General features: G+C 44.5%; 1 protein-coding gene and 1 non-coding gene across 2 annotated transcripts; one reads left to right on the top strand and one right to left on the bottom strand.

Moving 5' to 3' along the window:
• The first annotated feature begins 249 nt into the window (after positions 1–249).
• On the top strand, positions 250–8,452 carry LOC118639325 (leukocyte immunoglobulin-like receptor subfamily A member 6). Its single transcript, XM_036275674.1, has 11 exons — positions 250–283; positions 444–479; positions 643–924; positions 1,071–1,373; positions 1,582–1,878; positions 2,127–2,429; positions 2,994–3,044; positions 6,552–6,665; positions 7,094–7,146; positions 7,943–8,104; positions 8,186–8,452. The coding sequence occupies exons 1-11, from the start codon at positions 250–252 to the stop codon at positions 8,330–8,332; spliced, it is 1,782 nt and encodes a 593-aa protein (XP_036131567.1). The 3' UTR covers positions 8,333–8,452.
• On the bottom strand, positions 6,412–6,517 carry LOC118639727. The gene has a single exon (XR_004961279.1). It is a non-coding gene; the product is annotated as a U6 spliceosomal RNA (small nuclear RNA).
• Positions 8,453–11,492: the final 3,040 nt, after the last annotated feature.

Below are 11,492 nucleotides of genomic sequence, written 5' to 3' on the forward strand. Positions count from 1 at the left end.
TCGAGTGTCCTGGGTCAGAGGAGACCCCAGATCTTGGCCAAGAGTCTCCAGAGGTCCTGGAGTCCTCCTGAGCCCTCCTCATGGAAACACCCAGTCCTCTGAGAAGGCGGGACGAACCCCTTGTGTAGTTTACAGTGGTGGGAACCGGAAGGCGGCAGAAGCTCCTGACTCACCACATCCTGGGTGTCTGTGCCCTTCAGGCCCAGGGTCTCATCCATCTTCAGAGCAGAAGCCCGCAGAGCAGGTGCCATGAGGTCCATTCTCCCTTTGATTCTCTGCCTCGGTCAGTGTGGATGTGGGGAGGGGGCAGCAGGAGGAGATGGGGAGGCTACTACCCTGGTATGGGAACCTCAGTTTCAGGCAGCAGTGTGGAAGGGGCCCTGATGGGAAGGGAATCAGCTCAGACGACCGGGTGCAAATCTCTAACTGGGTCTCTCTTCCAGGGTTGAGTCTGAACCAGAGGATCCACAAGCAGTCAGGTGAGTCCTTGTCTGGCTCCATGTCCACCTCTTACTTCATCCCTGAGACTCAGGGGGGAGCTCAGAGGTTCTGGGATGAGGTAATAAAATGTGAGAATGTTGGGCTGAGAAGGGGACTGAGGGGTGGAAAGGTCTTTGTGATGCAGCCTTCGATTTTTTTCAGGGACCCTCCCCAAACCCACCATCTGGGCAAAGCCAGGCTCTGTAATCCCCTTGGGGAGTCCTGTGACCCTCTGGTGTCAGGGGTCCCTGGAAGCCCTGCAGTTTTGTCTCTTTAGAGAACAACGTGAGCAAATAAAGACACCGATTCAATGGAAGCATGGGGACAAGGCCCAGGTCTCCATCACACACATGACAGAGCATGATGCAGGGAGATACTCCTGTTACTATGTCACCTTCACTGGCAGGTCACAGCAAAGTGACCCCCTGGAGCTGGTGGTGACAGGTGAGGGAACTCTCTGGGGTCCCAGCCTCCAGCTCTGCCTTCAGGAAGGGGTCTGCTCTCAGAGTTTTTCTCCTCTCACAGCCCAGTCCTGGGGGACAGGAGGGAGGTGTGAACCCCATTTAACATACTGCCTCCTACTCTCCTAGGATCCTACAGCAAACCCAGCCTCTCAGCCTTGCCCAGCCCTGTCGTGACCTCTGGAGGGAACGTGACCCTCCAGTGTGGCTCAGGGCAGGGATTTGACAGGTTCATCCTGACTAAAGAAAGAGAAAACAGGCTCTCCTGCACCCTGGACTCACAACAACACACCCCAGTACAGAATCAAGCCCTGTTCCCAGTGGGCCCTGTGACCCCCAGGCACAGGTGGACGTTCAGATGCTATGGCTGTTACAGGAACAGCTCTCAGGTGTGGTCACACCCCAGTGACCCCCTGGAGCTTCTGGTCCCAGGTGAGTCCCATTATTGTCCCTTCCATGGATTGAAGCACCAGACAGGTTGTTGACATCTTTGTTGGGAGGGGAGCCCCATGTGAGAGTTGGGGTCAGGGGAGCACAGGGGCTCCTGGGGCAGCAACACAGAGAGACAATGAGACCTGGGCCAGGCCAGGAAAAGGGGTTAAGGGAGGAGTAGCCCCTGTACTCATGTCTGGTCTTTCAGGTGTGTCTGGGAAGCCCTCCCTCCTGGCCCAGCAGGGCCCCATCGTGATCTCTGGACAGAGCCTGACCCTCCAGTGTCACTCTGATGTCGGCTATGGCAGATTCGCTCTGTCCAAGGAGGGAGGACAGGACCTCCCCCAGAGCCTTGTCCCGCAGCCCCAGGCTGGGCTCTCTCAGGCCAACTTCTCCCTGGACACAGTGCATAGCTCCCACGGGGGCCGGTACAGATGCTACGGTGGACATAACTTGTCCTCTGAGTGGTCGGCCCCCAGTGACCCCCTGGACATCCTGGTGGCAGGTGAGGAGCCAGTGGTTTCAGTCAGGGACCAGTCTCTGGACAGGCCCTGCTGGAGAGTCTTGGGTGGTCATGGCCAGAATGAAAGTGTAGGACCTAGGGAGGGAGAGGTAGAGAGACAGGGTTGTGATGGGAGAAAAAGACTCAGAGAGAACAGAGACAGAGAGGAGGGTCCTCAGAGAGAGGCCTGGTGACTTTCCGGCCAGAACAAGGTGGGCAGGTTGCCCCTCACCCACCCTCCCTTTTTCTAGGACAGCTCTCTGACAGACCCTCCCTCTCAGTGCTGCCAGGCACCAGAGTGACCTCAGGAGTGAACACGACCCTGCTGTGTCAGTCACAGAGTCCAAGGGACACTTTCCTTCTGTCCAAGGAGGGGGCAGCAGATCCCCCCCTGCGTCTTCCATCAAAGCGCCGAGCTCAGCAGTACGAGGCAGAGTTCTCCATGAGTCCTGTGACCTCCGCCCACGGGGGCACCTACAGGTGCTACAGCTCACTCAGCACCGCCCCCTACCTGCTGTCACAGCCCAGTGAGCCCCTGGAGCTGCGGGTCTCAGGTGAGGAGCCCTGTCTATGTCTTTCTGTGCTGTCAACTCAGAGTCCTGTGCCCTGAATTAATTATGAAAGGAAGCAACGGGCTCTAGAAATAGTCACCCAGAGAATCTCCCAACCCTGTCAACCCAGCCTTGTACCTGTGTCCTGAAGCTGCCTGGTGGGCAGCAGGAGAAGCTTGAGGGGCCAGCGAAGATGTAGAGAAGATTCTGAGTGAGATGGGGACTCCAGGGTCACCCCAGGGAACTCACCCTTTTCCTGTCTTTGTTTTTAAGACTCTCTCATGCACCTCCCCATCCCAATCTCCACCATTGGTGAGTCATGAAGAATCCTGCTCAGAGGGGGCATGGACCACCCAGGAATTTCTGAGAGTCTATCAGGGAACCTAATTATCCCAGAAACACAAGAATGGGTTGTGTGTCAGGGGGGCTGGAGTCAGGCTGAAATGCGTCACCACAGGGCTTACAGGGCCCAGAGTCTAGAAGATGACAGGTGGAGTGGTGAAGAAGCTACTAACCTTATGTGGACGGCAGGGAGCCCCCAACCCTCACTACCATCTCCATCCCCAGGAGGCTCTGAGGATTGGTCCCTACACCCCACGGAGTCAGGCCCCCAGAGGGGTAAGTGAAGGTCTCAATAGGGAGGTGGTGGGTACATAAGTAACATGGGCTCAGTCATGAGGGGGTTCAGGCCTCTCTGGAGATGCTGACTTGGATGCGCCCTTTCTGTCTGTTACTCTGGGTCCCCAAGTGTAAAAGGAGAGATTCATGGCCCAGAGCTTAGATTTCCTTTCAGTTCTGGTTCTGACGTTCTCTGGAAGGGGTACCTCACAGGGACACCAAGGATGTGGTGTGGGGACTGTCCCCTCTGTTTTGATGATTGTATCTTTTGCTGTGCAGAAGCTTTTGAGTTTGATGTAGTCCCATGTGTTCATTTTCTCCTTTGTTTCTGTTGCCTTAGGTGATGTATCAGTGAAAATTTTGCTGTGTATGATGTCTGAAATTTTGTTGCCTACATTTTCTTTTAGGATTTTTATGGATTCATGAGTCAGATTTAACTCTTTTATCCATTTTGAGTTTATTCTTGTGTAGGGTGTAAGTTGATGGTAGAGTTTCTTTCTTTTTTCTTTTTTTTTATGTAGCTGTCCAATTTTCCCAACACCATTTATTAAAGAGGCTGTCTTGACTCCACTGTATGCTCTTGCCACCATCGTCAAATATTAATTGAGCTTATTGCCTTGGGTCCATTTCCGTGTTCTCTGTTTTGTTCCATTGGTCTATATGCCTGTTCTTGTGACAGTACCAGGCTATTTTGATTACAGTGGGTTTGTAGTATAACCTGAAATCTGGTAATGTGATCTCTCCAACTTTGTTCTTCTTTTTCAAGATTGCTGTGTTTATTTGAGGTCTTTTTTGGTTCCATGTGAACTTTTGAAGTATTTGTTCTAGTTCTGTGAAGTATGTCATTGGTATTGTGATGGGGATTGCATTGAATCCATAGATTGCTTTGGGTAGTATGGACATTTTAATGATGTTGATTCTTCCAATACATGAACAAGGTATGTGCTTCCACTTTTTTTTATATCTTCCTCTATTTCTTTTTTCAATGACCTGTAGTTTTCTGCGAATAGGTCCTTTATTTCTTTGGTTAAGTTTATTCCTAAGTATCTTAATTTTTTAGCTGCGATGGTAAATGGGCTTGTTTTCTTAGTTTCTCTTTCTGTGAGTTCATAATTGGTGTATACGAATGCCGTCGATTTCTTGACGTTAATTTTGTATCCTTCTACTTTGCCAAATTCATTTATTAAGTTTAGTAAATTTTTGATGGAGTCTTTTGGGTTTTCTACATATAGTATTTTGTCATCTGTGAATAATGACAGTTTTACTTTCTCCTTTCCCATTTGGATTCCTTTTATTTTTTTTCTCCTTTCTAATTGGTGTGGCCAAGACTTCCAGTACTATGTTAAATAAGAGTGGCAAAAGAGGGCATCCTGGCTTTGTTCTTGTTCTTAAGGAAAATGATTTTAATTTTTGCCTATTAAGTATGATGTTGGCTGTAGGTTTTTCATATATGGCTTTTATTATGTTGAGATATGATGCCTCTATTCCCAGATTGCTGAGTGTTTTTATGAGAAATGGGTGCTAGATTTTGTCCAATGTTTTCTTCAGCGTCTATTGATATGATCATGTAATTTTTATCTTTCATTTTGTTTATGTGGTGTATCACATTTATTGATTTGTGAATATTGTACCAACCTTGCATTCCTGAGATGAATCCCACTTGGTCATGGTGAATAATTTTTTGATGTATTGCTGGATTTGATTTGCTAGTATTATTTCAGAATTTTGGCATCTATGTACATCAGGCATATTGGTCTGTAGTTTTCTTTCTTTGTAGTGTCTTTTTCTGGTTTTGAAATTAGAATTATGCTGGCCTCATAAAACGGGTTTGAAAGTCTTTCTTCTTCTTGAGTTTTTTCAAATAGTTTGAGAAGAATGGGTATCAGTTCTTCTTTGAATGTTTGGTAAAATAACCCCGTGAAGCCATCTGGGCCTGGGCTTTTGTTTGCTGGGAGAGTCTTGATTTCATCTTCAATTTTCTTAGTTGTTATTGGTCTGTTCAAGTTTTCTATCTCTTTCTGGTTCAGGTTTGGGAGACTATGTGTTTCTATAAATTGACCCATTTTACTTAGATTGTCAAATTTGTTGCAGTATAATTGTTCATAATATTTGCTAACATCTGTTGTATTTCTGTGGTGTCAGTTATTATTTCTCCTCTTTCATTTCTGATTTTGTGTATTTGGGTTTTCTCTCTTTGTTTCTTGGTGAGTCTAGCTAAGGGTCCATCAATCTTGTTCATATTTTCAAAGAACCAGCTCTTTGTTTTATTGATCCTTTGAATTGTTTTTTTGGTCTCCATGTCATTTATTTCTGCTCCTATCTTTACTATTTCCTTACTTCTACTTGCTCTGGGGTTTTCTTTTTGTTTGCTTTCTAGTTCTCTAAGTTGTGAGGTTAGATATTCTGTTAGAAATTTTTCTTGCTTCTTGAGGTAAGCATGTTGTGCTATGACCTTCCCTCTCAGAACTGCTTTTGCTGCATCCAATAGACTTTGTGTTGTTGTGTGTTCATTTTCATTGGTTTCCAGGAATTTTGTAATTTTTTCCTTGATCTTTATGGTAACCCATTCATTGTTCAATAACATGCTATTTAGCCTCCATGTTTTCAAATGTCTTTGCATGTTCTTGTTGCAGATGATTTTTAGTTGCATGCCATTGTGATCTCAGAAGATGCTTGATATGATTTCCATCTTCTTGAACTCATAGAGACTTAGTTTGTGCCCTAACATGTGGTCTATCTTTGAGAATGTTTTATGTGCACTTGAGAAGAATGTGAATTCTGTAGCTTTGTGGTGTAATTCTCTGTAGATATTTCTTAAATCCATTTGATCTAGCGCTTCATTTAGAGTCTGTGTTTTATTGTTAATTTTTTGTCTAGAAGATCTGTCCAGTGCTGTTAGTTGAAGTTCCCTGCTATGATTGTATTGCTGTCAATTTCTCCTTTGAAGTCATTCAAAAGATTTTTAATATATGTTGGTGCTCCTATATTGGGTGCATATATGTTTACCAAGGTTATATCTTCCTGTTGGATAAATCCTTTCAATATTATGTAGTGACCTTCTTTGTCTCTAGTTATGGTTTTCATCTTGAAATTTACTTTATCAGATATGAATATTGCTACCTTAGCTTTTTTTGCTTTCCGTTTGCTTGAAAGGTTTTTTTTTTCATCCTTTCACTTTTAACCTATGTGAGTCTTTTGTTGTGAGGTGGGTCTCTTGTAAACAACATATATGTGAGTGATGATTTTTTTATCCAGTCAGCTACTCTGTGTCTTTTTTATCAGAGCATTCAAACCATTCACATTGAAGGTGATAATTGATATGTACTTATTTATGGCCATTTTTGTATAGTGTGGTTCTATTTTCTGTAAAAATATAGAACGCTTCACAAATTTGCGTGTCATCCTTAGCAGGTGCCATGCTAATCTTTGCTTTATCGTTCCAATTTTAGTATATGTGCTGCCGAAGTAAACACCATGTTCTCATTTATAATGTCATTTGTATTCAAGGTCTCCCATGGCACCAGTATGTCCTGATAGGGATCTCTGTGGCCCTTATTCTGCTCCTCCTCCTCTTCTTCCTTTTCCTTCAATACCAGCGTCAGAGCAAACACAGGGCATCAGGTGAGTAGAGATCAAGGTGACCTGGGCCACAGAAGGGGTCGCTCATACTTGCCACTGGAAAATCTAATAGATGGACGAAGTCAGCTGAGACAAAGATTTCTCTAGAATCGTAAATCAGGAAATCTCTGCCCTTAATTCACCTGTTTCTTCCCTTAGCTACAACCCAGCTATGGGCGCCCAGGAGCAGCCCCTCTGTGCCCGGAAGAGGCAGCTGCTGCCTTAAAGGGTGAATAGCGATTTCAGGAAATGATGGGGAGTGTTTTACTGGAGGGTGTGGGGTCCGAGGTGAGACGTACTAAAATCTACACTATGTGACCTGGTACTACACCACAACCCTGTATTAGTGGTCTATCTGGGAGGAAGTTGGATCTGCAGACAGGAGATCTCAAAGACCCTGCCAGGAGACACACCCTGTTCTGTCCCAGCAGAATCTGTCATAAAGAACCCAGAACCTGAGGAGAGCATGGAGCTGGACCCTCAGGTGAGGCCCTGCTTCTGTCCAGACACCAACGACCTTATGTGGACCTTATGTTGCCAAGTCTAATCCAATGGACACTTTTCTGCTCTGTTTTAACATCACCTGGCTTTCAGCAGTGTCCACACTGACCTCTGCTTCTGGGCACCCAGCTTGTCCTGCTGTGACTCACTGCCCTGGTTTCCTTGTGACCTCATGACTCCTCCTCTGTGATCCCTTTGCTGGCTCCTCGTCCTCTGCTTGACCCTGTGCAGCCCCAGGTCTCAGGAAGATGCATAAATAATTGAATCCCCCATATGTCTTCAGGATACCCTCATTCATTCCCCCAGCAGATGTGATGAGGAGCCCACTGTTTACAGCTCCATTTAGGTGCCACAGTGCAGCCCTGAGCAACACTGTCTCCACACTCCTTGAGCTCACCTGTGGTTGAGAGGGGCAGTATGCAAACAAGTGACAGTGTTTTAGAGAGCAAAGTGCTGTGAAGGGAAATAAAGCAAGAGGAGGCCATAGACTGCATGGCGGGGGTGGGCAGAAAGAAAACAGATGTGCAAATGTCCTGAGGCAGGAGATTCTTCTTCAGGACGGTGGTTCATGTGCCTGGATCTAGATGTGCAAGAGATAGGCTGTTAAAATAAGCATTAGAACCATAGAAACATCCAGAAGTCCCTGCAGAGTTAATCAGAAAAGGAACAAAATCTGAATTAAGGTTTAAATCTCCTTCTGGCATATGTGAGTAACTGACTGGAGGATGTTGCAGTGGAATCAGGAGACACCAATTTTGCCTCACTGTCTCTTTCCACAGAGCAGGCATGATGAAGACCCTGATGAAGTGACATATGCCCAGGTGAACCCCTCAAGATCAAGACCCAGGCAGAGAATAGGCAGCTCTTCTTTCTCTCAGTCAAAGGAATTTCTGAACACAAAGGTCAAACAAGAAGAAAATGACAGACAGATGGGCAGTCAGGTGGGTTTTATTTTCTCCACACACCCAGGATTTCCCCAACTCCAGTCATGTTTTATCTTCCTCACTTTCCCCCTGCTCCAGGCTGCTGCATCTGATGCCCCCCAGGACGTGACCTATGCCCATCTGAACCTCTTGGCCCTCAGACAGGAGACAAATGCACCCCCTTCCTTCCGATCAGAGAAACCCTCAGATGAGCCCAGTGTGTACGCTGCTCTGGCCACCCACTAGCCCAGGAAGAACCCAGACCCAACACTCCTAGGAAGGGGGGTGACAGGGTCCCTGGGAGGCAGGAAAACTACTCCCATGAACACTGCTGGTGGCCCCAGCCAGCCTGCAGACCTGATAAGTTTACCCAGTAGCAACGAGGGTTCTGGAAGGGTCCCCTGGTTCTATAGTCAAGGTAACCAATGAGCCTACATTTTGGAAATAAAGAACCATACTTCTCAATGATCAATGTGTGAACCAAGAGAGAAATGAATGTTTTTATTTCAATGATAATGTCAAACTGACACATCACCTATGAAATGAGAAAATTAAAAACCAGCTATAATTTCACTTATTTGTGGAATCTAATGAACAAAATAAATGGGTAAAGAAAATTGAAACACAGATTCCCCGGACAGTTTTGTTCAGTTGTTAGATCATTGGTTCAAGGATTGAAGAGTCTCAGGTTTGGTTCCATTCAAGGGCATGTACCTCAGTTACAGGTCTTTCTTGTGCTGGTCAGGGCTGAGTACGAGGCAACTAATGGACATGTCTCTTTCATATTGATGTTTCTTTCTCTCTTCTTTTCACTCTGTCTGAAGGTAAATAAAAATATATCCTAGGGTGGGGATTAAAGAAAAAAAAAAAAAAGAAACTTAGTCGTGAATACACAAAACAGACTGGTGAATCTCAGACGGAAGGCGGAGGTGGGAAGAGATTAAGCAAAGAACATATATGCCTATATACATTGTCTATGGACACAGATCATGGGGTGGTGAATGTCTGGGTAGGTGCAGGAACATGATCAAGGGGGGCAATGGGGGAAAATCGGTGGACATCTGTAATACTCTCAACATTAAAGATTTAAAATATTATAAATGCACATATTAGAAAAGAAAAAACTTACAAAATCAATGATCTGAGCTTCTGTCAAGATTTTAGAAAAAAAATTCCTTTGAATTGTCTACATTCATAGATAACCGGATAAGAAAGCATGATATGTATATGCAATACAATGGTAGTCAGCTATTAAACATAATGAAGTTGTGCATTTTGCAACAACACGGATGGACGTAGAGGGTATTATCCTGAGTGTAATAATTCAGACAAAGAAAGACTTTCACTTATATGTGAAATTTTCAACATGATAGAAATAAACAAAACACACACAGAAATGAAGAACAAACTGATGGATGTCAGAGGGGAAGGGCTGGAGGGGTGGATGAAAAGGGGGAGAAAGTCAATAATATATGATACCTTTGCAGGGAGACAGATGGTTCCTTGACTCTGCGTGGGGATATTCAAAGATGTGGCTCAAATCAGACTTTTAGCACCTGCTATTTTTAGGGTGAGAAGAGCTGGTTCTCTTCCTGTGTGACAAACACCTTGTACACTGTACACACTGTGGTGTGGGGACACTGCCCACCACATCCTGTGATTAGTCTCGTGAGCTTCACGTTAACAACGGAAAAACAAATATCAAGAGCTCTGCATAAGAATTTCCACTGTTACTCACCTCTTTTTCTTATGTATGAACAACAGAATTCTGGTAGTGCAAAGAATATTCAGAGTTGTTGTCCCGGAATCCACCAGTCAGGACAGCTTGCTGACGTTCAAGAGGTCGTGCAGACCAAACCCTGTCCAGCCGTGACCAGGAATGTGCATGTGTATCTAGGACGCTTCTCCTAAGACTATGGACCACCACCATCTCCCCTAATTCTTTTCTATTATATGTGTTATGTAATACTGAGATGTGGTAATAAATTCAGCACTGGGGTCTGGACAGCTCCATTCATCCAGAGGGCCCATAAATATGAGTATATGGCTTACATGTGTTTTACGTAGCATATTTTCATAGATTTAGATTTTTAAAATTGTTTACCTTATGACAAGTGTAGTTTAATTTTATATAGACATTTTATCCTGTAGATATTTTGGGTGTCAAGAACGTGTTCATCAGAATAAACATGAACTATTTAAATTGAAATAAGATGGCCCAGCTGGTGTGACTCAGTGGCTGAGCATTGACCCATGCACCAAGAGGTCACAGGTTTGATTTCTGGTCAGGGCACATGCCCAGCTTGTTGGCACAATTTCTATTGGGGAGCATGTAGGTGGTGGCCAGTCTATGTTCCCTCTCATTGACTTTTCTATCTCTATCTTTTTCTTCCTTCCCCTCTCTCTCATATCCATAAAGAAAACATGTTTATAAAAGAATAAGATGATCCTACAGTTCATATTATGTCCAAGGACAGACACTCTTGGATGGAAGATAGTAATTTAGCTGATAACAATAGAAGATACATGCCCTTTGTCGAGGAGTTTGTATTTCTCCCATAAACTTGTAATTTTAGTCACAGAAAAGTAAGCCTGAGTGGCAGGGGATGATTCTTTGCAAAATTCTGCCTAAACCCATAAAGAAGATTGGATGTCAATGTTTGTAAGTGGCATGTTAAAGTATTTGCTTATTTTTCTAATGTTGCTGCTGTCATCTTACAGATTTGTAAGTATTGCTTCTGTTTCTCAGTCCCAGTCCCTTGTGTCATTTTGACTTTGCAAACACCTTCTCACACCCTGACCAGTTGTGTGGTTTTCTATTCACTCAGCTCTGGGTGTCTATGAGAAACACTTCTTATATTTACTGGATTGCAATGTACCAAATTTCCCCCTACATTCACGCTATGATTCCCATTTTAAAAAAAAAGTTGCTTTCCCAATGCTGTAAAAATATTTCTTTATATTTTTCGCTGAGGAAAAATTGGTTTACTCTCTCTATTTTTATCTGTAGCTTATCTGACACTAATGTTGTGTATGATATAAGCAAACTTGAAAGTTGACCTCGTTCCATAGAATCACCAACAGGTTCAGCACCGTGTAAAGGAGAGGCCAGAATTCCCTGACCTGCAAAGATTTCTCATGGTTCATGTGTTGCCACGTGTGTGGTCAGTTTTGGATTCTTTTCTCTGCTCTATGGGATGAAGCCTCTCTACTCATCAGTTTCTCAAAACTCTAACATCTCCATGTAAATCTGAATGACTTGTTTCTTTTCCCTCCTATATCAGGGAGGGTGGACTCTCACCACATTTGCAGGGGTGGAGTTGGTGTCGCTGAGATACAAATGAAGAAAGTCAGACAAAGAAAAGAAAGTGAGCGGCTCAAGGATCTGACAGTCCTTCGTGATGTG

The sequence above is a fragment of the Molossus molossus genome, unplaced genomic scaffold, assembly GCF_014108415.1.
Source record: "Molossus molossus isolate mMolMol1 unplaced genomic scaffold, mMolMol1.p scaffold_m16_p_21, whole genome shotgun sequence".
Classification (NCBI taxonomy): domain Eukaryota; kingdom Metazoa; phylum Chordata; class Mammalia; order Chiroptera; family Molossidae; genus Molossus; species Molossus molossus.